This window comes from Chelonia mydas, chromosome 1, assembly GCF_015237465.2.
Source record: "Chelonia mydas isolate rCheMyd1 chromosome 1, rCheMyd1.pri.v2, whole genome shotgun sequence".
NCBI classification, from domain to species: Eukaryota; Metazoa; Chordata; order Testudines; family Cheloniidae; genus Chelonia; species Chelonia mydas.
The window spans coordinates 58,695,612-58,722,429 of record NC_057849.1 but is presented as its reverse complement, the minus strand read 5'-3'; the positions used below and the strand labels follow the sequence as shown (position 1 = coordinate 58,722,429).

At 40.5% G+C, this 26,818-nt stretch overlaps 1 protein-coding gene across 4 annotated transcripts; it reads right to left on the bottom strand.

Moving 5' to 3' along the window:
- Window positions 1–1,825: 1,825 nt before the first annotated feature.
- On the bottom strand, window positions 1,826–26,818 carry ESD (esterase D). Of its 4 annotated transcripts, XM_037894085.2 has the most exons (11): window positions 26,699–26,804; window positions 22,483–22,864; window positions 22,338–22,377; window positions 21,160–21,235; window positions 19,845–19,933; window positions 15,453–15,551; window positions 8,305–8,429; window positions 7,472–7,591; window positions 4,830–4,928; window positions 3,009–3,176; window positions 1,826–2,067 (listed from the first exon to the last, which is right to left on the bottom strand). In XM_037894085.2, exons 4-11 carry the CDS (start codon window positions 21,225–21,227, stop codon window positions 1,987–1,989), a joined length of 849 nt encoding a protein of 282 aa, XP_037750013.1. In that variant the 5' UTR covers window positions 21,228–21,235; window positions 22,338–22,377; window positions 22,483–22,864; window positions 26,699–26,804; the 3' UTR covers window positions 1,826–1,986. The 4 variants fall into 4 exon arrangements, with proteins under 4 accessions (XP_037750013.1, XP_037749995.1, XP_037750003.1 ...); XM_037894067.2 differs by lacking the exon at window positions 22,483–22,864 and having other exon boundaries at window positions 26,699–26,818; XM_037894075.2 differs by lacking the exons at window positions 22,483–22,864; window positions 26,699–26,804 and adding an exon at window positions 25,538–25,561.

Genomic DNA, 26,818 nt, shown 5'->3' with positions numbered 1-26,818 from the left:
CAAAGCAGGGGGAGCAGAGGCTAGTCTGCCGTTAAATAAGAACAGAACGGTTTCTGTTTTTGAGGAAAATCACATCTGTTTCCCAAAATCATGGCTTTGAATTTTGGTTGCAGGTATTTGATGTCCTCTCTCAGGTTAGCAGTTCTACCGCTCAGTTTTCAACATGGAAAATAGCCCACTTGGTGCTGGGTGGGTGGTTATGTTTGTTTTACGTGTCATAGAGAATTAGAGCGCTACAGTCACTGTTTTAGTGATGGAAAAGTGACTGCACAGTCAACATCTTGCCCTCCCCTGCCTTACACATGGTGACAGTCCAGCAGTAGGTAACAAGAGTTCATTAACCTCTCTGGGCAGTTTTTAAGCCAGCAAATATAAAGGTAATATAAATATAAAGGTATATGTAGCATCCGTCTCCCTAGCACTGCAGTCAGTGGGGTCTGTCGAAGTAGAACTGAGGTCAAGTGCTGTGTTTGGTTCTAGAACCAAATGTTTCCTGCACAAGCCCAGCTACTAACCTTTCTGGCCAGGGGGAGGAAATCCAGAATCTCCTGCTCAAATCTTGAGGACGGACACTTGGATGAAAGCTTGTTACTAGCTCCTCTATTTCCTTGAAGACATGAAATTACATTACTGACCTACTACTTATTCATGTAAGCAACTGCAATGTGTTACATGGGGATGTTATCTGATTACGAACTGGAGATGGTCCGTAAGCTCTATTAAGATGTGGTCCACAGTTAAGTTTGAGAACCTGTGGTAGCAAGTATTTTCAGGGACTTGCCGTAGGTAAAATAAATTCTCCCCCCAAAGCTGTCGTATAGCAGTAGAGCTATTACTCCAGCTCCAGGCTGAAATAGCTGGTACCACTATTGGAAGAGGGAAGAGAAGGACTGGCTGTTGGATCCACATACTGCACAGAAAGCTCTTGCATGATGAACAGCCAAAGTAGGTTGGCTAAATCCTGTCCCCTCACAGTTAAGTGGAGACGTGTTAACTTGGGGGAAACACTAAAATCCTAGTGAAGAGCAGGCTGACCGTATTCCCCCCCAAAACACACAAATTAGCAGGCAGAGTTACACACCATGGGGAATCATTTTAAATCTGGTACAACAGGGTCAGATTCTGCTACCTTTACTCACGTAAAACAGTCCCGTCCCTCCCCAGCCGCCCTTTCTCCTCAGATAGTAAAGTAATAAAAGGTGGCAGAGTCTGCTCTCCAGTGCTCTCGATGTTAGACAAAGAAACCATCCCACTGCTTATTCATCCCTCAAACTAATTTATTCCTCTCTAAGAAGAATCTCTAGCCTTTGCCACTGAGTAAGTTTCTGGGGAAACTTAAGTCATAAAAAGGATGAACTGCTCCCTTTAATACCTGATTTCAGGTAGCTGCCTTCAGAGTGTCTGTTGCAGAAGCCTCTTCCCTTCACACTCCCAATTACAGGTTCAGTGTTAACAAGGGGGAAATGGTTGATCACAATGCAGCGTAAGTTTGTTTGCATTTTCCATCAACAGCTGCAGATTTTGGCCTGGAAATACACTTCAATAGGCAGGAGAAAAACACTTCAGTGTAAATCCATTTAATTTACTATTGTTTTCAGCCCTGTATTCAAAATTGTCCAGTTATTCTGTTCAGTCTGTTCAGTGACAAATGGAAAGTTAGTGTGTTACTAGTTCTCCTGCTGCAGTCTGCACCGCCTTGAGACCACTGACATATTCTACGTCAATATGCTGTTTAAAAACAAAAAATTAAATGATCATATCTATTCTGAGCCATACCCTCAGAATGCTTTTTCCCAGGATGGTTAAACAATTTTCAAAGCAGATGAACACATTCAAAATATTTATTTTCAAGTACACAGAGAATTAAGGATTTTTTAGCAGTACTATCAGCATGACTCCATTTTTATAGGCATTAATTCAGCAAGTGATTTTTGTTAACATTTGTGTACGTATTGACTTGTACTGGGCAAAAGAGACTCCTACGGTTCAAGCATTGAGGTATTTTGCATGGTGTCTGATGTGATCATTAACAAAGGTAGCGATGAAGAAGTAGCTGTGATCGTAGCCCTAGCAAAGAGAAAAACAGATTCAGCAATTCAAGATACTTAATGATAAAGCACTGTAACTCTGTATTTTCGAGCATTGTTAATGATGGCTCATTCAATGGCGGTCTGCTTATTTAAAGAAGGCAGTAAGGAGGTTGTTTCAGATTTATGCAAGGCCTGGGCTAGCCCTAGGAGGCTCCATGAACTGGCTGTGTACTAGGCCGTCCTATCCCGATGAAGATGGGCACACTCCATAAAGAAAGGGAGGAGAAACAGTAAATACATCTGCCGTGCAGGTGGCAGCTATCTTGGAAGGACATGGCAGATAGGATGGAGTCACTTCAAAAACCCTGAAGAATTTCAGGCTACTGCTACTCTGTGCTATAATGCTACAGGAAAGGGAGGGTTCTTTCTTTGCCTCCTGACTGATCCTGTCAGCCAAAACCAACAATGTACCACTTTGCTGATACACATCATATATGAACACCACTACGTTGTTTAAATGTATACGGATGATAAATCAGATAAGAGCACACTTTCTTCATGATACTTTTGTGATGGGTTACCGCAATATATTAAAAACAGAGCAAGATACTTATCCTCCTCAGCATGTCGCCAGTAGGTTGGATTGCATTCTAAACACCCTATAATGTTTAAGCTAAAAATCAGCTTGAACAGCTGTAGGGGTCAAATGTAATTAAGTTAGTGGGGTCTAGTGGATACACCACTGCACTGAGTCAAGAGAGCTTCTCTCTGTTCTCACCCCTGCCATTGATCTGCTGTGACATCTTGGGCAAATCACTTTACCTTTCTGTACCCTTTGCCTGTCTTGTCTGTTTCAGGACTGGGACTGTCTCTGGCTAGCTGCTCCACCTTTTAGGCACACAGAATCAACCCAGTAATTATGGGATGGATGCATCAAACATCCTCCTCCCCCAAAAAAGTGTACTTTTTGGTACTTGCCTGTTGCAATCTAAAGACTACAGGGATTTTCCGCTCTGTGCAGGCAGCAATGAAGTTGTCAGGCAGTAACTGCCCTGCTGAAAGGAACTGGTCATCTTTGCCTTGATCAATTAAGACGTCGAGATGGGAGTCTGGATAAGACTTCACAAGATGTGTAGCATCATATGCCTGTAGAAATAAAATGAAACTAATGAAAAGTGTAACAAAATTTTTGAAAATGTAGTTCTATGCTTAGTCACTATACTACCAAATTGGGTTGAATTATTGTTTAGGAAGGATAGGGACATGTAATGCAACAAACTGGGGTTTAAGACAATGTCTACACAAACTAAAAATACTAAAAGGCTGTCCAAACTATGGAGTAAGTTCAAAGTTAGGGTGCTCAGGCCAGAACCTTAAATCTATCTCATTGACTCTAATCCTGTTCCATAGGTATCAATGCCCATAGTATTTAATCATGATTAAAGAACTGAACATTTTGCCAGCCTGCTCCTACAGAACTCAGACTTACCAATCTCTGACCAACAAGTCTTTCCTCTTTTGCCTGCCACTATAAGAAGAAATTCCTCTGCGCACAGAGAATACAGGAATCTACATTCGGAGTATGTCAGCTCCTGCAAGTGAATTTAGTTCAGGCATACCATGCTAGCTTAGTCTAACTAGTACAGGAAACCATAGCAGTGTAGATGTGGTGGCATGGCCTTCAGCATGGGCAAGCAGCCAGCGTACAAGGCCTTTAGGTAGCCTAGCTACGTATTCTGGTTGCTAGCCTGTCCTGAAGCCCATGCCACCACATCTACACTGCTATAGTTACCTCTGCTAGCTCAATTAAAGCTAGCCTACCCATGTTATGATCACCCCTTCACTTGTAGTGTAGGCATATCTTGAGGGGAGCCTTCAGAGCGTTTCATCACCCTAAAAAGGGGATCCAATTTTCATCTGTTCAATGTTTTCAGGAAGTAGACAAAGAACCAGTGCTTGCTCATATTTCTACTTATCTCACAATTTAAAATCTTCAGAAGCGAGGAGAGAATTTACTGTCTCTATGTGGTAAGAACAGCCTCCCGTTAAAGTATGTTTTTTGTAGAGTGCCAGCCAGCAGTATGATGGTGATCAGTATCCACACAAAAAGAACCAGGAGTACTTGTGGCACCTTAGAGACTAACAAATTTATTTGAGCGTAAGCTTTCGTGGGCTAAAACCCACTTCATCGGATGTATGTAGTGGAAAATAAATACACACACACAATGAAAAAATGTGTGTTGCCATACACACTATAATGAGAGTGATCAATTAAGGTGAGCTATCAGCAGCAGGAGAAAAAAAACCTTTTGTAGTGATAATCAGGATTATCAAAAGGTGTTTTTCTCCTGCTGATAGTAGCTCACCTTAATTGATCACTCTCATTATAGCGTGTATGGCAACATGCATTTTTTCATGTTCTGTGTGTGTGTGTGTGTGTGTGTGTGTGTGTGTGTGTGTATATATATATATATATCTATCTATCTTCCTACTGTATTTTCCACTGCATGCATCCAATGAAGTGGGTTTTAGCCCACGAAAGCTTATGCTCAAATAAATTTGTTAGTCTCTAAGGTGCCACAAGTCCTCCTTTTCTTTTTGCTGATACAGACTAACATGGCTACCACTCTGAAACCAGTATCCACACACTTACTGTACAGCAGGATTCAATGTTTGGTGATGGGATGACATGGTGTTATTCAAACAGAAGCAATCACTTCATGTTTTGCTTCCCTACTACACAGTGTAGTCACAATCAATTTTACCGTTCATTAAATGACTGGACTCTCCAACACATACCTCCCATTTAGTTAGATCTGATCCCAGATATCCACCAAAGGCTTTCTTCCCCCAGGGACACTGAACTGGGTTGCAGATAGGAGCAAATGCGGATACAGACTGTTTAGAAACACAAACATATGGATTAAGAAAAGTCATTTTGATAAGCAAGATGTGAGCGGAAAGCGTGTTCAAAAGCCGTTCTGCCTAAAGTTACAATTGTAGCACATTGGGGAAGCAAGTGCTCTATTCTCACTTTTAGACAGCATTCAATCTCAGTCTTGTGATATAATTAGAATATCTTTTTTTTTTTTTTTTTTGGGGGGGGGGGGGGGGGGGGGAAATAAAGGAACACAACCACAAGTAAGTGCTCAAAGACACCACAAAAAGGGACAAGGTACAATTAGTTCCCCTCCACACACACAAGAAACTAATGGATCTCATCTAACAATAGAGTTAAATGATTTGCTAACCAAAAATGCAAGGGATTACTTTGGATTTTGAAATCTCTAAAGCCATAAAATGGGGGCATTTATTGAAGATGCCAAGGAAGACAACAGCTTAAAAATTCTATGAATTGTAATGTGCATGTTTTGGGAATTAACGCAATACAAACTTTCAGCCATTTTATAATAATCTTAAGAACATAAGAATGACCATAACAGGTGAGACCAATGATCTATCTAGCCCAGTATCCTGTCTTTGACAGTGGCCAGTGCCAGATGCTTCACAGGAAATGAACAATCCTCAAGTGATGCATTCCCAGCTTCTGACAAACAGAGGCTAGGGACACTTCAGAGCATGGTTTTACATCTCCGTCCATCCTGGCTTATAGTCAATGATGGACCTATCCATCCATCCATGAATGTATCTAGTTCTTTTTCTAACCCTTTCTGGAATCTTACAGTTCTAAGGCTTTAAATTCCTCTGGAATTTCTCCTTAATCAGCTGTTGCAAAGAAATCTCTTTCTTCCCAAGATCATACACTCTGAAATTTAATTTTTGTTGACAGAAGATAGAAATAATTTAGTAATATGAAAGATTAAAGTTATTTTTCTGAGAGGAGATTCTATATTTTCTTTAAATTGGCCCTTTGCCATGCTTTCAAAATTTTTGTTTAAGGGAAACTTTATAAATCAGAGATATGAAATAACGATTCTCTTTCTCATTATTTGAATTATTTTAAAATTAAATATATTTAAGATTTTGATTATGTTTTATCCTTGTTTCAGTTAAGACTAAGAAGAGGATGAACTGAGATGTATTATTTTGGTGATAGCTACAGCCAATCTATTCAGCTGTGAATTTTATACTAATTTATTCTCTTGATGTATGAGCTAAGCACCGTGGCCTTCTTTGCATACATGAATTATGGTCTCTTGCACGTGGTTCCGAATGTGGTCTTGTAAAGACAAGCTACTGAAGCTCTAAAGGAGCAGGCATGTCACGATTTTGCATAGCAACATGAAAAAGGTCACATGGTGGGGGGGGGGGGAAGAGAACATCCTCTAAAGATGAATTTTTAAATTTCACATCTCGTACTTAGGCCTCCATCAGCTTTGTCATCACATAGTCTATTAAAAATAACTGAATGCAGTACTCCTAATACGCAGCCCAATACTACCATTGAGCCTCACACAATTATATGTACCACTAGGCACACTAAATCCTCAAAAAGAATTCAGAATCTATGGGACTTAAGGTCAACGGTGACAAAACTAAAGTTATATGTGCCTCCTATAAAATGGAAATGAACAATCTGCCAATGCTACATGTAGACAGTAATGATTGAATAGTTTTATCTATTTGGTAGTCGGTTGACAGCAGGAGATTCTGTAACCGAAGATGTCATGTCAGATCGGTCTTGCATCAACTGCATTTCAGCATCCTCAAAAGACACTGTTTGGGTGGTGGGATGTATTTGTGACAACTAAGATACGAGTGTTCAGTGTGGTGGTGATGACTAGCCTGTTACATAGAGCAGAAACAAGGCCATTAAAACAGCTGAGGACAGAAAACTAAACAGTTTTCCATGTCAAAAGTAACGGTGTATTCTTAACATCTATTGGTTTGATTTTGTCACAAATGAGGAGGTACTTGGATGATTCTGGCAAGTTGCAGTCCTGCCCAGATGAAAACAAGATGACTGCAATGATGGGATCCTGTCCAACGGGCAGAAAATGGTACGTTTCTATAGAAGATTTAGAGACCTGAGGTAAAAGGAAAGAGCATGAGATCGACCACAAATGAGATTGGAAGATGTGATTTTTGAGGGATTTAAGAAGCCCAAATCCTCCTGTGCTGGTTCATGATGAAATGCCACAGCTACACCACAGCCACGTAAACACGCTGCTGCTGCTTAACTACAATAGTCTGGATAGAATAGCAATAAGACTAATATTCTCCACTGGAGAGGATATTTAACTCAGTTTTTAAACTTTTTTAATTCTGTAGATGGTATTTCACCAACGTCAAATACTAATACATTTTACAGTAAGTAGCATTCAGTACTAGGCAGTGCTAGTACCAAGAACCAGTAGGCTATTAAGATTATAAATAACTTTAAACTCTCTGTTGTTGCAACCTTTAGTATTAAAATTAACTTAAATTTGATTTTTAAAACTGTTTTTCTCTGGAAGATTGTATAAAACTTAGTATCTTACTTTGTATTTTCCAGGATTCTTCAAAGCAAGGATAAGAGCACCATGTCCCCCCATTGAGTGCCCAAAAATAGACATCCTTTCTGAGTCAGCTGGAAAATTGGCTTTTATTAATTTAGGCAGCTGAAAAAAATCAAGTGTGACAGGAAAAAAAAAAGAGGAAGACTTTAATATGTTTAGACTTTGAGAGTCATGCAACTTAATGTGATCTACTATTGTGTTTTAATCCAGATAAAATAATTGTGAGATTAAATGTACAAGGTTGTTCTGTACTTGTGGTTAAGTTAACAGTTGAGGTCACAGTCTGAAAACTCTCAACTACTGAATATCACTAAAGACAAAAAGAAACATTTCAAACGTCTGTAGACGTTTCATGGTCTACAAGATGTTAATCAATTAGACATATTACTGCAATACATTTATGTAAATGTACATGTATAACAAGATTGAGGTTTCATTATAACCCTGTTCTCATTTTAACTAAATCCCTAAATGTGTTCTCACAAAATAAGCAGAATGACAACTTGTTCTGGAGAGGCCTTTTGTATTTCATGTCCCTGTCAACATTAGTTTTTAATCTGGACCACTCACGGTGCAAATTAACAGATTTATATGTATTGTTATTCATCATCATAATAGATTTGCTCAAGCATTCTATTTTGAAAATGACGACATTTGACTGCTAATGAAAATGGTCATGCATATCAAAGTTAGACAAAGCAGCCATCTCACTACAATAGTCCAATTAAGAGGAGATCAGTCCCTCTAATCAAGGCAAAACAATGAGATTGAATTTCACACCTTTAGCAACATTAATTTAATTAGAAAAAAACCACCTCATCCTTTATGTATGAGTACATTCTATAGTTGGTTTTCCATGGTTCTTCAGTGGCGTCTACATAAAAACCAGCACCAGTGCCAAAATCCCAGCTCTCATCTTCTCCTTCAATATTGCAGCCACCTATCAAGGAAAAGTGATTCTGTGTTTATTGTCCCATCTTTATCAGATGTTTGATATCAGGATATTGTTTTCCATGATATAAACCACACCCTTCTAGATGGACCTGGATAAATTTAACCTCTGTGCCTCAGTTTCCCAAAAACTGTAGAATGAGGATGATGTTTAAGCCATAATACCGTGGTTTTGAGGGTTAATTCATTAATGTTTCCAAAATGCTTTAAGAGCTACAAGTAACTAGAAAGTGCAAAGTACTCATAGTTTTCACTCTTCTTCATCCCTTCAATCCCAAAATTTATCTCTGATGTACAATCAGATATTAATTTAACTGAACTTACTACACTATGAATTTCTTATCAAATAAATCAGGGATGTGTTAGAAAATCCAGTCTACCCTCCTGGCAGTACAAGATACCCTATACTACTGTATATCTTTGATTGCTTTGTCCAGTCTAGTTTTGAATTATTCAAATGATATGTTCCACTTTTTTCCCTGGGAGTTTCCAGTCTAGTAAATCTCACCATCAGGAACATCTTCGGTATAATGACAGGTTTATATTAATTCTTAATTCACTTTTTCTCTGTTTCATGTCAATAATAAATTAGAACCCCATATAAAACCTAAGTCATTCCTCTTTTGACTAACTGTAGACATATCCTCCTTCACCAAGGCTATACTGTCGGTACTTAATTTTTATATGTTTCCCTTAAATTCAATCCATCCAGCCATCTCTTATCCCTCTTCAGTTTGCCCATGATTTGACAATAGAATCAAATGAAGTAAAAATCTTAAATGAATCAAACAGTACCACAGAATCTTTATGGATAGTAATTCCATGCTCTAATAATAAGAATATAGCAGTAGGGATATATTACCAGCCACCTGACTAGGATGGTAATAAGTGACTGAAATGTTCAGGGAGATTAAAAAGGCTATTAAAATAAAAAACTCAATAATAATAGGGGATTTCAACTATCCCCATATTGACTGGGTACATGTCACCTCAGGACGGGATGCATAGATAAAGTTTCTTGAGACTTTAAATGACTGCTTCTTGGAGCAGCCAGTCCTGGAACCCACAAGAGAAGAGGCAATTCTTCATTTAGTCCTAAGTGGAGCTCAAGATCTGGTCCAAGAGGTGAATATAGCTGGATCACTTGGTAATAGTGACCATAATATTATTAAATTTAACTTCCCTGTGGCAGGGAAACCACCACCGCAGCCCACACTCTAGCATTTAGTTTCAGAAAGGGGAACGACACAAAATGAGGAGATTAGTTAATCAGAAATTAAAAGGTATAGCGCCAAAAGGGAAATCCCTGCAAGCTGCATGGAAACTTTTTAAAGACACCATCATAGAGACTCACCTTAAATGTATACCCCAAAATAAAAAACATAGTAAGAAAACCAAAAGAACCCCCAAAAGAAAAACCAGAACCAAAAAAGAGCCACCATGGCTAAACAACATAGTTAAAGCAGCAGTGAGAGGCAAAAAAGCATCCTTTAAACAGTAGAAGTTAAATCCTAGTGAGGAAAATAGAAAGGAGCATTAACTCTGGCAAATTAAATGTAAACATAGAATTAGGAAGGCCAAAAAAGAATTTAAAGAACAGCTAGCCAAAGACTCAAAAAGGAATAGCAAAAAAAATTTAAGTACATCAGAAGCAGGAAGCCTGCTAAACAACCAGTGGGGCCTCTGGACAATTGAGATGCTAAAGGAGGATGTGAGGGAGATTCCCAAACCTGAGCCATTCTTTTCAGGTGACAAATATGAAGAACTGTCCCAGATTGAGGTGTCATTAGAGGAGGTTTTGGAACAAACTGATAAACTACAGGGAGTCCTCGGACTTACGACACCTGACTTACATCGGAGGCCACTTATGATGCTTTTCAACTGACTGCCCGTTTCACCCCTACGATGCTCGATTTGCATAAAGTTCACTTGAAATCACCTCCTGGTTGCATTATACTGGCATGGAGCTGGAAGCGGGTCGCTTCTGATTGGCTTCGAGGCAACAGGGTAGCTTGTTGTCTGGTAGTGTTGCTGCTTGTTTTTGATTGGCTCTCGGCCCCAGGCTCAGTCAATCAGAAAGCTTGAACAGTGATCGGCTATGGCTCAGCATGTGTGCCATTCTCCCTGGCTTTTCGAGTCTTTGTTGCCAGCATTCTGAGCAGCATATGTGAGTTTATATGTTTATTTGAATGCTGATTACAAAATACACAATGTACAGTAAGTACATTGATGTTCCAACATTAGTCATCTATAAGTCATTTAGTACAAAAATCTGGGTTACTGTGGTGAAAATAGTGTATCAAGCCTTAGTTCAGGAACCAATCCCCCCTTCATAGCATTGATTCCTATGGGAAAAGTGGTTTCGACTTATAACGCAACTCTGAGGAACAAATTGTGTCGTAAGTCTGAGGACACCCTGTATACAGTAATAAGTCACCAGGATCAGATGGTATTCACCCAAGAGTTCTGAAGGAACTCAAATGTGAAACTACAGAACTAATAACTGTAGTCTGTAACCTATCATTTAAATCAGCTTCTGTACCACATGACTGGAGGCTAGCTAATGTGACGCCAATATTTAAAAAGGGCTCCAGAGGTGATCCCAGCAATTGCAGGCCAATAAGCCTGACTTCAGTACCAGGCAAACTGGTTGAAATTATAGTAAAAAACAAAATTGTCAGACACTTGCCTGATAAATTATGTTCATCTAAGAGTCAACATGGTTTTTGTAAGGGGAAATCATGCCTCACCAATCTACTAGAATTCTCTGAAAGGGTCAACAAGCATGTGGACAAGGGGGGTCCAGTAGATATAGCGTACTTAGATTTTCAGAAAGCCTTTGACAAGGTCCCTCACCAAAGGCTCTTAAGTAAACTGTCATGGGATAAGAGGGAAGGTCCTCTCATGGACTGGTAACCGGTAAAAAGATAGGAAACAAGGAGTAGGATTAACAGTCAGTTTTCAGAATGGAGAGAGGTAAATAGTGGTGTCCCCCAGGGGTCTGTACTGGACCCAGTCCTATTCAATATATTCATAAATGATCTGGAAAAAGGGGTAAACAGTGAGATGGTAAAATCTGCATAGGATACAAAATTGCTCAAGATAGTTAAGTCCCAGGCAGACTGTGAAGAGCTAAAAAAGGATCTCTCAAAACTGGTGATTGGGCAACAAAATGAAATTCAATGTGGATCAATGCAAAGTAATGCACATTGGAAAACATAATCCCAACTATACATATAAAATGATGGGGTCTAAATTGGCTGTTACCACTCAAGAAAGAGATCTTGCAGTCATTGTGAATAGTTCTCTGAAAACATCCACTCAATGTACAGCAGCAGTCAAAAAAGCAAACAGAATGTTGGGAATCATTAAGAAAGGGATACATAATAAGACAGAAAATATCATATTGCCCTTATATAAATCCATCGTACGCCCACATCTTGAATACTGCGTGTAGACATGGTCGCCCCATCTCAAAAAAGATATATTGGAATTGGAAAAGGTCCAGAAAAGGGCAACAAAAATGATTAGGGGTATGGAACAGCTGTCATATGAGGAGAGATTAATAAGACTGGGACTTTTCAGCTAGGAAAAGAGATGACTAAGGGGGCATATGATAGGAGATCTAGCAAATTATGACTGGTGTGGAGAAAGTAAATAAAGAAGTGTTATTTACCCCTTCTCATAACACAAGAACTAGGGGTCACCAAATGAAATTAATAGGCAGCAGGTTTAAAACAAACAAAAGGAAGTATGGAAGTGTGGAACTCCTTGCCAGAGGATGTTGCGAAGGCCAAGACTATAACAGGGTTAAAAAAAAGAACTAGATAAGTTCATGGAGGATAGGTCCATCAATGGCTATTAGCCAGGACGGACAGGGTTGGTGTCCCTAGCCTCTGTTTGCCAGAAGTTGGGAATGGGTGACAGATCACCTGGTGATTGCCTGTTCTGTTCATTCACTCTGGGGCACCTGGCATTGGCCACTGTCGGAAGACAGGATACTGGGCTAGATGGACCTTTGGTCTGACCCAGTATGGCCATACTTATGTTCTTAATAGCAGGTCCCAGAACTCTTCTTCTTAGCATATGCACAACGTGCCTCCAGGTGGCATGTGACCAGGATCCATCACTGAATTTGGTCCGCTGAGAACTGAACGTAGTATTTAAGGTGCCACTAGCACAGGGACCATTACTTTCTTCCTTGATAACACGCCCCTGTTTACTAACACCAAAATTACAAGGGACTTTTTTGCTGTCATATTAAATTGCAAATTCTTATCTAATTTGACACAACTGTTAGAACAATTTTTGAGTACACACCTGCCTCCTTATCACAGGCTGAGCCTGGGGCTTTCAAGAGGATCAAAGTTCAGCTTACTCCTGTGACACAGACTCTGCCAAAAACTGAGGGATTCTGGAACTTGTAGCCTAGGAATCATAGGAACTGTAGGCTGTGAATCAAGTATGCTGGGTATAAAAGGGTTGGTTGCCTCTGTCTGAGACAGATGGTAGGACTTGCTGTGAATCTTTCTGTTAAGGAAGGGACTACAGAAGGACAAGCATGATAATCTTACTACAGGAAAGAGCTTAAGGAAAATAGGTGGAAAAGCAGCCTGGGAAGAAGACTCAGAGGAGACGAACAAAGGACTGTTTGGGACACTCCATGAAGAGGGGCAAACGCCTGCAGTAAAGGGAAGAAATGTTCACTTATATCCTCATGAAGAGGCTTTAAAACCACATAAACAGGAAAACATGAAACATATCTGTTTACCACGACAGAGTTTTTCATTCAGCTGGAGGGCTAAACCACCAAGAGGGGAAATTGAGGGACCAGACAAATCTGATGACAAAAAGATAAGCTGCACTGTCACAGTGCTATAACTTGATTCTCCCTCTCTTCTTGGCTTGTAAGTTTATTCACCTGTTGCATTTTGTCCAACTCTTAGATAATGAGCTTTCTAGGGCAGAGACTGTCTTGATTGTGTTTGTTTGTACAGTGCTTGGAAGAACAGGGCCCTGACTCCTAACTCTATTTCTTAGACACTATCACAATAGAAGTGATAACTGTTTAATACTGCTAAGTCTCTTTGCTTCCCAGATGTTTTGTTTCCAGGAGAGTTTCTACTGGGCAAGCACTTTACAGACACCTGCACATGCAAACACCACTCTGAATATTTTCTCCACGCTATGTTCAGACCACCTACTTTAATATGTGATTACAGTTAGTCTGCTGTAAACTCAGTGTTCCGGATAACAAAGACGTTAGAGATTTGGACCCTGTGAACAGAGAACAGAGGCTGTCTGGAACACAACGGACATAAGAGATGCACTAGAAAATCCATTAACACAGCGGAGCTTGCAGTCATCTGCTTTGATTTATTCCAGTTACGGCAAGTTACAAAGACAGGAGAGAGGCCAAGAGGTTAGTGCAAAAGAGAACGTATGATCCTATCAATGAACAGCCAATGGGCACAGGTAGCACAAAAGCAAGTCAAAACACCCAAGGGCAGTTACAGCCCAAAACCCTTAATCTGATGTTCTTTGAACGACATAATGAAGATCTGGCCATCCCTACTCTGCGCTACATAATAGCTATGAATACATGTTACAATAATGCTTGTTTCAATATACTTTTTGTATATGAATTAAAAATACACTAAACACAGGAAGACATCAGGTCCCAAGATAAAATATGGAAGAATATATGTTGCTCCCCTAGCAGTTCATTAAAATATTTTGCAGTAATTTTTCTTAGTACAAAAAAAAAAAAAAAGAGAGATTGAAGTATAGAACTTCCAGAAAGTTGAAATTCTGTCCTTAAATCATTGTTTTGATCAAGGGCTCCCAAATATTCAATGATCTTACATACTATGTCCAGGGAACTGGAATACCTAGCCATGACGAATAATTTGTAGAAGGAACTTGTTAGGGGATTGTTTTGGGGGAATTAAATCAAGCATTTTTGTTGAGATTTGATGCCATCAAATACTGGAAAATATCAGAAAGGCCCCTCCAGTATGTACAGCGTAAGTATCACTATAGCAGAAGAAAACACCAAGTACATTCAGAAAGCTGTTGTGTAATTTACAGAACTCTCCAGGTAATTATGACGAAGATGGTTACAGAATTCCCCCTTTTCAGGTTCCCCAACTTCTATACTAATCAATGCCTTATACAGGGAACATATGTGCGCTTTTTTTAAACTGTTGTTTTAGCTCTATAAGTACTGAGTACAGTAAATACTAAAAGGCTCTGAAAAAATCAAGCAACACAGTGAAAACAAAACACTAGCTCCATGTTCCAACAGGGTTCCATGGATGATGTAAGGTACTAGCATAGTATATACACCAGTGATACTCAGATCTCTGTGATTCAGGAGCCAAATTAGCAATCAACACTACCCAACAGAGCCACAGTGCTGTGAATTCATAGTTTCGTTTACTATTTATATTATATATAAATTCTCACAGCAAAAGGACTATTATTTTATCAACTACAATTGGTTAATATCATAGTAAAAGCATCCTGCTTGGTTAATAATTAAATCACACAGTGTTTTAGTTTCATGTGCTGCAAAGAGACGCAGGAGACGCATTAAAGAACCACTTGCAGCTCTTGAGCCTCAGTCTGAGTATCAGCAGTATACACCAAGGTGTCACATGGAGTGTAAGCCAAGGACTTTGGAGAACCAGGAAAAAAAAATGGACAGGAATGAGAGTCCTGCATTGCCCATGTGTGACCTGAACTGCCCCCTTATCTTAATTTTAGGGCATTTGTATTAAAATGGCTTTACTAGTGGAGTTCTAAAGTTACAATTCATTTAGTATATATTAAACAAATAATCCAGCAAATTGGTATAAACTATAGAACCTACAGATAGAACGACATTCCAAATTCAGATACAATTACACCAATATATTTAGTAGTAACATGAATCATTCTATTCTTTGGAGATAAGCAGCAGTAAACGTTTATATGCTGAAGGCTCATCATGTAACCTGAAGACACTTACGTGGGCTGGTATCTGGTGCAACTACAATGAGGCCATGTTCAGCTGCAGCTTGATGAAAACCAGATTTGGTAATAAAGTTTTGTTCCGTGCAAGTTAATCCTAAAGATCAAAATATGACTGGTTATGTACTACTCTCAGCATTCCAGCTTCCAACATATACTAGAAAAGTTTAAAAATAAAATGGAATTTATGCCTTAAGCATGAATGTAATTGTTAATTGTCCACAGAAACAGACTCAGTTACATTTTCACAGAAAAAAAGATTTGATCGTACTAAGTTTTTCATTTCCCACTTGTATCAACAACCATTCCTTTTAAAGATCTTTGGGATTTTGTCCATGGTTAGGTATTGACAATAATTAGGTCACTGAACGTTTCATCCACAGAGCCACACAAGTGCTTGTTCATTTACCATAAGCAGAGTTCTCAAATACTGCATAAGATGTCATTAGAGAAGATATTAGTGACAAATAAAGTCCTATATTTCATTAGTTAGCAGCTATAATAAGCATAGTGGATCCCTATACTTCAGGATCCATAGCAATCTGTGCTTATGTCAGAGCAGGTTTGAGACTGAAGTTAAATTACAAGTCTGTGACAATTTAGACCAGTATTTTAAGGATTCTTCACAGTGCCATGTAGGAAGAGTTACAGATTGTAGTTTTAACCTTCACCTGTGGTGAGTTTTAGATAGTTTCAACTGATTGCCTTATTAGCAAAGGCAGCTTGCTTGTAATTATTTATTTTACTGTAAGTGCTGTATAAGAGTTGTGGTACCTCCTCAGACAATTTATTCTAACCTACTCCAATATTAGATGTTAACATTCTTATGCAATCTGTCATCATTCGACATGCACAACACTCAATTATAATGAGAGTCAAGTACAGGTTAGCACTTAGAATCACACCTCTACTGGCCTATTCTACCCTTGTATTTCCCCTAGCTTTAATTGTAATTGCCTCTAATTTTAGTGACTTATGCTTGTACACTGAATGGAGTCATTTACTAATTTTGCCAACCATCAATAATATAAATTAGCTATTTTTTGATAATTCATGCAAAATAGTAACAGTTAAAGAAGATAAGTAGGGAAAAATATCAACAGTAACATAAGTAAACTTTACCATAGCTACATATATCAGATTAATGGTAAAATTACAATAGGCTGCAAAACATTGCTTTCAACAATTACCTGCTTAAATTGGTAGAGCATATATTACAGGGGTGGGCAAACTACGGCCCAGAGGCCGCATCCGGCCCTTCAGATGTTTTACTCTGGCTTGCCCCTCTCCACGCGTGACATGACTCCCAGAAGCAGTAGCATGTCCCCGCTCCGGCTCCTATGCCTAGGGGCAGACAGGGGGATCCACACACTGCCCCTGCCCCAAGCACTGTCCCCACAGCTCCCATTGGCCACCCTCCAAACCCCTCCGGTCCCACCCTCCTGCACCCCAGAGCCCACCCCCCAGACGGAGCCCTCACCCCCCTGTACCCCAACTCTCTGCCCCAGCCCAGAGCCCCCTCCCACAACCTGAATTCCTCATTTCTGCCCCCCTGCCCCGAGCCTGCACTCCAGCCAGAGCCCTCACCCTCCCCCACACCCCAACCCCCAATTTCATGAGCATTCATGGCCCGCCATACAATTTCCATACCCAGATGTGGCTCTCGGGCCAAAAAGTTTGCCCATCCCTGATATATTAGGACAAGGTTTTCAGTTTTGTTTTTTAACTAAATTCTTCTACATCTTATATAGACACACAATGTACCTCTCGCAAAATCCATATTTCAAACTTGGTCTGATTTGTTAATACAATCAAACTGGTTTCATAGATTCATAGATATTTAGGTCAGAAGGGACCATTATGATCATCTAGTCTGACCTCCTGCACAACGCAGGCCACGGAATTTCACCCACCACTCCTACAAAAAAAAACCTCACACCTATATCTGTGCTATTGAAGTCCTCAAATTGTAGTTTAAAGACCTCAAGGAGCAGAGAATCCTCCAGCAAGTCACCTGTGCCCCATGCTACAGAGGAAGGCGAAAAACCTCCAGGGCCTCTTCCAATCTGCCCTAGAGGAAAATTCCTTCCCGACCCCAAATATGGCGATCAGCTAAAGCCTGAGCATATGGGCAAGATTCATCAGCCAGATACTACAGAAAATTCTTTCCTGGGTAACTCGGATCTCACCCCATCTAATAGCCCATCAGAGGCCATTGGGCCTATTTACCATGAATATTTAATTACCAAAACCATGTTATCAAATCATACCATCTCCTCCATAAACTTATCGAGTTTAATCTTAAAGCCAGATAGATCTTTTGCCCCCACTTCTTCCCTTGGAAGGCTATTCCAAAACTTCACTCCTCTGATGGTTAAAAACCTTCGTCTAACTTCTAGTCTAAATTTCCTAGTGGCCAGTTTATATCCATTTGTTCTTGTGTCCACACTGGTACTGAGCTTAAATAATTCCTCTCCCTCTCCGGTATTTATCCTTTTGATATATTTATAGAGAGCAATCATATCTCCCCTCAACCTTCTTTTAGTTAGGCTCAACAAGCCTAGCTCCCTGAGTCTCCTTTCATAAGACAAGTTTTCCATTCCTCGGATCATCCTAATAGCCCTTCTCTGTACCTGTTCCAGTTTGAATTCATCCTTCCTAAACAGGGGAGACCAGAACTGCACACAGTATTCCAGGTGAGGTCTCACCAGTGCCTTGTATAACGGTACTAAAATCTCCTTATCCCTACTGGAAATACCTCGCCTGATGCATCCTGGTAGTCTGTTAAAATTTGTTTTAAAACTGTAATGTCATTCTTCCACTGTCACCCCACGCATTAACATTTTACAGTATATCCAGTCCTTGGTGAGATCTAAATAGCACCATATCCTAAAGCATGGATATAGGATGAAACAATTTTCATATAGCAAATTTACTTAAATAGGACACAGTTCTCCTGGTTGTGGATTCCACCCTACTTGTTTAATTCTGATCATTTTTTCTTCCAAAAACAGGTCCAGAGAGGAAAATATCTATTGAGCATGCAAACACCAGCTTATCACAAGCTGTTTAGGCAATGCTTTTTATTAGTCACACAAAATATCCTAAATCTATTTGAAGATTTAGTCAATGTGAGCTAAAGGCCCACCAACAATATATAGATTCTAGATTTTTTTGCATGTGCAGAGCCAGATCCTTCAAGGTGCTCTGCACTGCTCCAGCAGCACAGGAAGAAAAAAAAAAAAAAAAGCCATAAATCTGGCAGTCTGCCCTCCCTAAGGCTGGCTGATTCATGTGCTAGCACAATACCATATTGCAGGGGAGTGTTTAAACCCAAATAAAAGCAGTCTTCAATGTAGGGTTGCCAGGCGTCTGGTTTTCGACCAGAACGCCAGGTTGAAAAGGGACCCTGGCAGCTCCAGTCAGCACCACTTACCGGGACATTAGAAGTGTGGTCAGTGGCACAACGGGGCTAAAGGCAGGCTCCCTGCCTGCCCTGGCTCTGCACAGCTCCCGGAAGCCGCCGGCATTTCCCTGCGGCCTCTAGGTGCAGGGGCATTCAGGGAAACTCCGCACGCTGTCCCCACTCCCAGAGCCGGCTCCACAGCTCCCACTGGCCGGGAACCACGGCCAATGGGAGCTGTGGGGGTAACGCCTGCGGGTGTGGGAAGCGCACACCACGCAGAACTGCCTGGCCACGCCTCCACCTAGGGGCCAGACATGCTGGCTGCTTCTGGGAGCAGCACGGAGGCAGGGCAGGCAGGAAGCCTGCCTTAGCCCCGCTGCACCAGCAACCGGGAGGTGCCTGAGGTAAGCGCCGCCCAGCTGGAGCTCACATCCCAAACCACCTTCTCCACCCCAACCCCCTGCCCCAGGTCGGAACCCCCTCCCGCACCTTAACTCCCTCCCAGAGCCCGTATTCAGCACCCCAGCCCTAAGCCCTGTCCCGTAGACGGAACCTCGCACCTAAACTCTCTCCCAGAGCCTGCACCCAGCACCCTTTCCCACACTCCAAACCCCTCAGCCCCAGCCTGGAGCCCCCTCCTGTACCCCAAACCCCACATCCCCGGCCCCACCCCAGAGCCCACATCCCCTCCCACACTCCAGTCTCCTGCCCCAGCCCAGTGCAAGTGAGTGACAGTGGGGGAGAGCAAGCAATTGAGGGAAGGGCGCTGGAGTGAGTGGGAGGCGTGGCCTCAGAAAAGAGCCAGAGAAGGGGGCATGGCCTCCGGGAAGGGGCAGGGCAAGAGTGTTTGGTTTTGTGCAATTAGCAAGTTGGCAACCCTACTTTAATGGAATGAATTTATCTCCTTTTTCACATACTGTAAATTTTGGGTCTTAAATTAACCTAATAGTGTCTTTTAAAAATACTGAAGTTCACATTACTCACCTGAGAGCCAGTACAGCACAGGACACTTTCCAATTTCTGCTTTTGGTGGCAAATAGATTCCAAACCTCATTTTGCATTTTAACTCTATACTGTAGCAACAAAATACATTTGATTAACAGTATCTAACAGACAGGCCCAGGACAATCACCAAAAAAAAGAAGGACCACTGTCTAGAGTTTATCTATGCATTTCTAGAATACTAATCAGAATATCTAGACCTGGCCATTATTGATTCAATGGATAATAGTATTTTAAGAGTGCAAGTGAAATAAGTATGAAGTGGATAACAATATAAAATAAGCCACAACATTAGCCTATTAAGTAACAATAACTGCATTTCTACTATGTTTTAAATACAATTAAAAAAAGAAAGAAAAATAAACCAAATCCTTACAGTCTGGCTGGTACGGAATATTTTGAAAATTAGCATTGGAATTCAAGACCTAACAATGTTCAACCTAACTCTTATCTGTTAAATTGGAGACATTTTAAGAACATCTACAGATAGCTCACATAATTTGCAGCGAAGTACATATAGAAGCAAAAAAGTCAAGTTGTTTCAGTCTCCCAGACTGATACACTATTCAATTGCCCAATTTTTATTAAATGTTAAAACTGCCAATAGAAAACATTTTTTATTCAGAAACTACTTTCTTTAGATGCAGTACTATATAAAGGAATATATATACTCTAATTCAAAAGATGGACAAGCACCTAATTAATATTGTAATGCATGAAAGAGTATAATTCAAATGTCACAAGCAAACAGGCTGAAAAGACATATATAAGCAACTGGAGTCTGAAAGAGTCTCTCCCCTTCACAGCACAGAATTGCTGATTCATGGGTAATGGGTGTCTTTTAGAGACCAGAAATGAAAACTACATGCTTGTATATAGTTGTATAGCTAATTCCTCCTCACAAAATGAAAAGATTGTTTCTACTTCTATTTTACTTTGTTTGACGCTTCTGGTCATGTGAATAAAACACTTACTGTTTCATTCACATGGAGTTAATATATATTCATATCTCCATATTGTAAATACAACAGCCTAAGGTGATGAGACCAATTCTCAGGACATAGTAAATTTACTATTAATGTTTTCCCTCTGCAGAACTTAGTAATACGTGTTTAAAAATGAAGAATAAAGCAACTAGTAAACTGAAGACATAATATAAAAATGAATCTACTAAAACACTAATATTAGTATAAGGAAATGCATATTTTGTCTATTTCTTTTGACTATGGCAATATTGGAAGTAATATGATACAGCTCTCCCTGTGCTAAAATTTTAGGTTGCCTTTGTAATGTTTACCTGTCATGTTCAAACACCTTCTGGAAACCCTCAAAGCATTTGTTGCTGGAAATCTGTTTCAGTGCCATAATCTCAACTGTTAAAAAAACAAAAAGCAAAAAAAAAACCACACTATCAATTTGTAGCCTCTTCACTTAACATTACAATTTCTCAGCACAGAGTATCTCCAACAGGTTTTTAAAAAACAGAAAACAAAAAACAAGAACTTTGAATGGCCATTTTTTTCAGGTGACTACAGTACTGCTGACTTTTACAAAGAAGTTACCTTCAGTTACACAAATTCTTTCCATATTTCAGAAACAAAATTTCAGTTGCCTTACATGAAAATTTCAAGTTTAACAATTGTGGTCTATAATAGGGTACCAAATCTGTGGCTGTTTGCCAACTGGGGGGGGGGGGGGGGGTAACTTTTAATAGAGGAGAGAACAGCAGTGGTGTGAAGGGAATGGGATCAAGTTACCAAGACACCACCTCATATGCTCTTTTGTGGTACACAGGTTTGAATATCTTTTTGTCGTATGAAGTCATGCCACCTCTGGCAATCTATAGTCTTTTATTCTCCAGCATCTACTCCTACATTACACATTTAAAATGAATTTACATTTAAAACCTACAGTTTGGGGATCATTGTGTTATTCTGCCTTTGCAAACAGTACTTTCCAAGCCTGGCAAGGAACAGAACAGAAATTATCCTATCCTTTGCCTTCGTTTTGTTCATAAATTAATTTTAGAAGTATATGTTTTCTCACCATACTCTCTGTGCTTGGGAATTTTAACTCCTTAATAAACACTTACTAACCAAATACCTTCACTTTTGCTAGTGAATAGAACCTTTTAAACTATCGACATCAGCATCTTGAAGAAGCTGGTGCTAACACTTATATCTTTACATGAAGACAATAAGAGCATGACTATATATTTGGGCCCTAATTCAATTACAATTTTACTGTTACTCATGTAACTTCCCTGGACTATGATGGTATTACACTAGCATAAAACTGGAGAAACACAGATCCTTAGGATCTACAGGCAAGGTCTTTAGAAGGCTCCAAATCTTTTTACGTTTATTCTCAAAACTACTTATTATACAATTACATTTGCTACTCCTAGATTGTCAACATTAACATTAGTTTGTATTTTAGGGCTTTACTGTACAATATCAGAGGATTCCATCTTACCAGGCTGACTTCTCTCGTTCTTTATACAAAAATAAGGAACCTGGCAAATATAAAAAACATACTTTTGCAATCTTCTCTGGAAAAGTAGGTACCATTCAAACATATTAAAATATTTCTGCTGAAACACTTGCAATAATAAACCCACCTGCAGTGAACAGGGAGATGACCTAGAAGAACTAAGAGATTCACTCTCTACATTCTAAGATTCCAAAAATAACATTTCTCTAATAAAGAATCCCACTGCTACTAAGCTGATGTCATCCTGAGAAGTCCAATGCATTTGTAGCTTCTTCCAATTTCACACTGTGGCCTTCATGCATTTCCTCTGCATTTCCTTTTACCTTTTTCTCTTCCTGCCAACTTTTTCTACACAAAAATATCCTTAATATTTTTTATTCTCCTCTTTAAAACTTTTTTGAGCAGACAAAACAGTTAGATCACATGCATTTCTGCTTGAGACTCTACACCAGCTTTATATGGTTTAATCAAATTTTCTGAAGTGATTGGAAGGCGTTAGATGAGCAGTGCTGTAAAACATAACCACATGGTTTTGGTTTATAACAGTTAAAAGTTAACTGGTACCTCAGGCTGAGCTGAGGGCCTCTTACAAAGCCCTAAGAATCCATAGCTCCATCATACTCGTTTTATCCTACCCTTTAAAAGAAACCCTCATTGACTGATACACAGCATCTTAAATACCCATGGTACTATCGAATAATAAGTCAGTGTCAAAAAGAAAACAGGACCCCACCTCTAAGGGTTTACAATCTAAAGGTACAATCAAAGAATACCAGACAAAACCAAACAGAGAATCCAGCATGGCCATTTCATGTTAAACAATTAAATGAACAGTTGGGTTTTCAGTAGCTTCTTGAAGATGTTTTTTTCAGCTTTGTCTATTTAAACACAGTACGAGGAGCCAGGAAATTTAGTTCTAATCCAAGCTCTGTCACTTGTTTGCTTGTGCTCTATATTTCCTGTATTCATCTATTGTCTCTTGCCTTATAAGACAACTGTAAATTTCTGAGGGAAAAGACTGTCTTTTTTATATGGTTGTACAGCAACTTACCACAGTGTCTATGACCAGGGCCCCTAAGCACTACCATGACACAAATAATAAATATATCTACCAGCCATACATTTACCATGCAATTTTTTTAAAAGGCTGCAGAAAGTTAAAAAGTACTATCCTACTGTTATAAAATATTAGCCTGATGTAGTTTTCTGTCTTACTGTGAAACCCCATCATAACGGAAATTTGTCTTCCCATCCCTGACTTGCTAAGTAACATCGCCAATTAATTTTGATGCCTATTACCTTCCTTTTCTGCTCGTTCTGAAACCATACATTTAAATTCTAACCAAATGTTTTGCGTTTAGCCATGAAAACACCAACAAAAATGCAGCTGTCTTTAGGAACTTTTTAAAACTATAAATCCCAGGAGAAAATTATTACATTTAACTTAAGAGCTTCTAAATAAAGCCATATGATATACTGTAAATTAAAAGAGCTTCAGTTAAATATTCTTTTATCAGCAAAGACACAATGGATGTTTCTTGTTGCCTTGGGGTTGTTAGATTTTTAATCCAATTTCAGTATTAAATGTAAATGGTAGTATTTATGTTTACCTGCTCTACTGACTGTACTTTTGTTCAAGCCCAAAATGTGATAAATTAAAAGAATATAATCCTGCAGAAGAATCAATGTTTGTAACAGAACAATTCCACAGCTATGCAAATCTTTACACTATATTATATTCATTATATATATACAAAATTAATATTTCCCTGTGGTCATGTCTAATTTCTTTTTTCTATAATCACATTGAAATTTGATTATATCAGTGCCAATTCACATAACAAAAATCAAGCCACTGATTTAAAGGTCCAATTTTTCAAATCCAGGTGCCTAAAACTAAGCTCCTAAATTCACACTCTGACACAAAACTTTGAAAGCTTTGGTCAAAAAGAACTGTATGCAGTAGACCAAATTCATTTTTGTTGTAACTTCAGTGAAGTCAATGTGTTTTCAATATGTTGAAAAAGGCAACTAAAAGGAAAGGAAATTTAACAGATTAAGTTTTTGTAGAAGTAGGATCACCAATGGAATGAAATCAGGCAAATGCAATTTTAGTCTGGTAGGAAATTCTTCCTGATCCTCAATGAGCTCTATATATCTACAGAGTACTCTCATTGCTTAAAAGTGAAGCAAAACAAAGCAGAGAATATACTGCAGGAAACAATTCAACACCTGCAGGGGAATTTACCAGTTAACACAATACTGGTTTGTCTACACCTAACTTCTGATAAGTTTTAATAGTATGCCCTGTTGTTGTAGCCATGTAGGTCCCAGAACACTAGAGAGAAAAGGTGGGTGAGGTAATATCTTTTACTGGACCAACTTCTGTTCGTGAGAAACACAAGCTTTCGAGCTACGCAGGTCAGACCTGAAGAAGAGCGCTGTGTAGCTCAAAAGATTGTCTCTCTCACCAAAAGAAGTTGATCCAATAAAAGATATTACCTCACCTACCTTATCTAAGTTTTAACAGTAGGAGATATACCGTTCAAAAACAGTTGTTTGATTCTGAAATGGGAGGGGGGTCCTGAAGTGTTTTCAAATGATGGAGATGGACCTTGACAAATGTTAAATTAGAGACATTATAGGGTACAATTAAAGAAGGCACAAAAACTAGAGGGGAAGGAAACAAAGCTTAGATTGTAGACAAACCATAAGGAGTATAGGAGAAGAAAGACAGTGATGGAGTTATGGATACTTTTAAGAGTAAAAGGGATAAAAACTTGATAGATGAGGGAAACCAGTGTAAAGATTCAAGTATTGGGGGGGCTGGGGGGGCTTGGCATTGTCAGTACTGAAGGAGAGTAAGGTAGACTTGGCAACTGGAAGGAGAGATGGAAGGGAAGGCAAGCTAGGAACCTTCAGCGGTGCAGATAAGAAACTGCCAGGGCCTACAGTAGCATTACTTGCTGTCAGATAAGAGGAAGAGATTAATTTTGGAAGTGTTGAAGCAAAGAAGCTCAAAGTGCCTGGGTGATCACGCCCTCTACTTTGAGAGGGATTGCATTTGTCTCTACCATGAGAGCTATCGCACAGAAGATTTCCTTGACGCTCTGTTAATATCCTTTACCATCAGACTGGAACTTTTTGTAAATACAGGAGTCAGGCAAGGTGATTCCATTTACCTTTTCTTTATTGTTCATTAATGTATATGTTTTATCATATCTCCTTCCTCAAATAAACTATCCAACCTTCAAAGTTTCTCTTCACATGGGACATTCCATGCCCTTGATCCAGGCTTCTCTGAATGTCCTCTAATTCTGCAGCAGCCTTTAGAGATAGGGTGACCAATACTGTACACAGTACAGACCACACCAGGGATTGATATATGGGCATTAGAATATTCTCTGTATTATTCTCCATTCCTCCCCATCACATCACCTTGTCTGTTATTCTGACTGCAGATGCACACTGAGCGGGGGGGTTTTATGGGGTGGTCTACAATGATCATAGAATATCAGGGTTGGAAGGGACCTCGGGAGGTCATCTAGACCAACCCCCTGCTCAAAGCAGGGCCAATCCCCAATTTTTGCCCCCAATCCCTAAATGGCCCCCTCAAGGATTGAGCTCACAACCCTGGGTTTAGCAGGCCAATGATGCTCAAGTCCCCTCTGAGGATGCCCTTGTGGGAACAGGGAGACTTGGGTGAAGTCACTGCTTCGCTCCCCCACCCAGCACAGAGCAATAGGCTGGTATTTCATTACAACCCCACCCTCCCCCTCCACTAATTTGCAAGCTTTGCCTGCACAATTTGATTTCTTTCTGCAAGACTCGTGCAACGGATAACACAGGGCCCCGCTGCCCGGACTAAAGCTGGGTGACTGTGAACAAGCGTCAACCCAGGGGCGACGCGGCTCCCGTTGGGACGAAGCGATGCCAGGCTGGAGACCGACAACCTGGCGCTGGTTCGGCGGCGCTTCCCGCGCGGCCCGGGCAAAGTTCAGCCCGGGTCCGTCTACGCGTTACAGGCCGCCCCAGGCGGCGGCTCCAGGGTTAGGCGGAGCCGCGCTACTTCCCCCGCCGGGCCCGGAGCGACTCCGCCACCCCGGCTGCGCTCAGCGCGGCGGGGCCCGGCCACGGCTCTGCTCGCGGGGACGGTGAGCGCCTCCGGGGCCTGCCGCCAGAGCCCGCCGCTGCGGCCTTCCCGGGGCCTCCCCCCGGCAGCGCCGCCCCCCCCCCCTTCCCCGGGGCACCGGCAGAGGGAGCGCGGCGGCCCGGCCCGGCACGGCACCGCACCGCACCGCACCCCAGCGGGAGCAGCGTGACCAGCCCGCGCCGCCGCTTACCTCGGGCGCAGGCGGGTGGCTCAGAGGCGCTGGCGGGACGCGCTGCCGGAGCCGCTGAAAGCGGGGAGGGTGGCGGAGGGCGGATCTTAACATGGCGCCGCCCCGACTGCCGCCCACAAC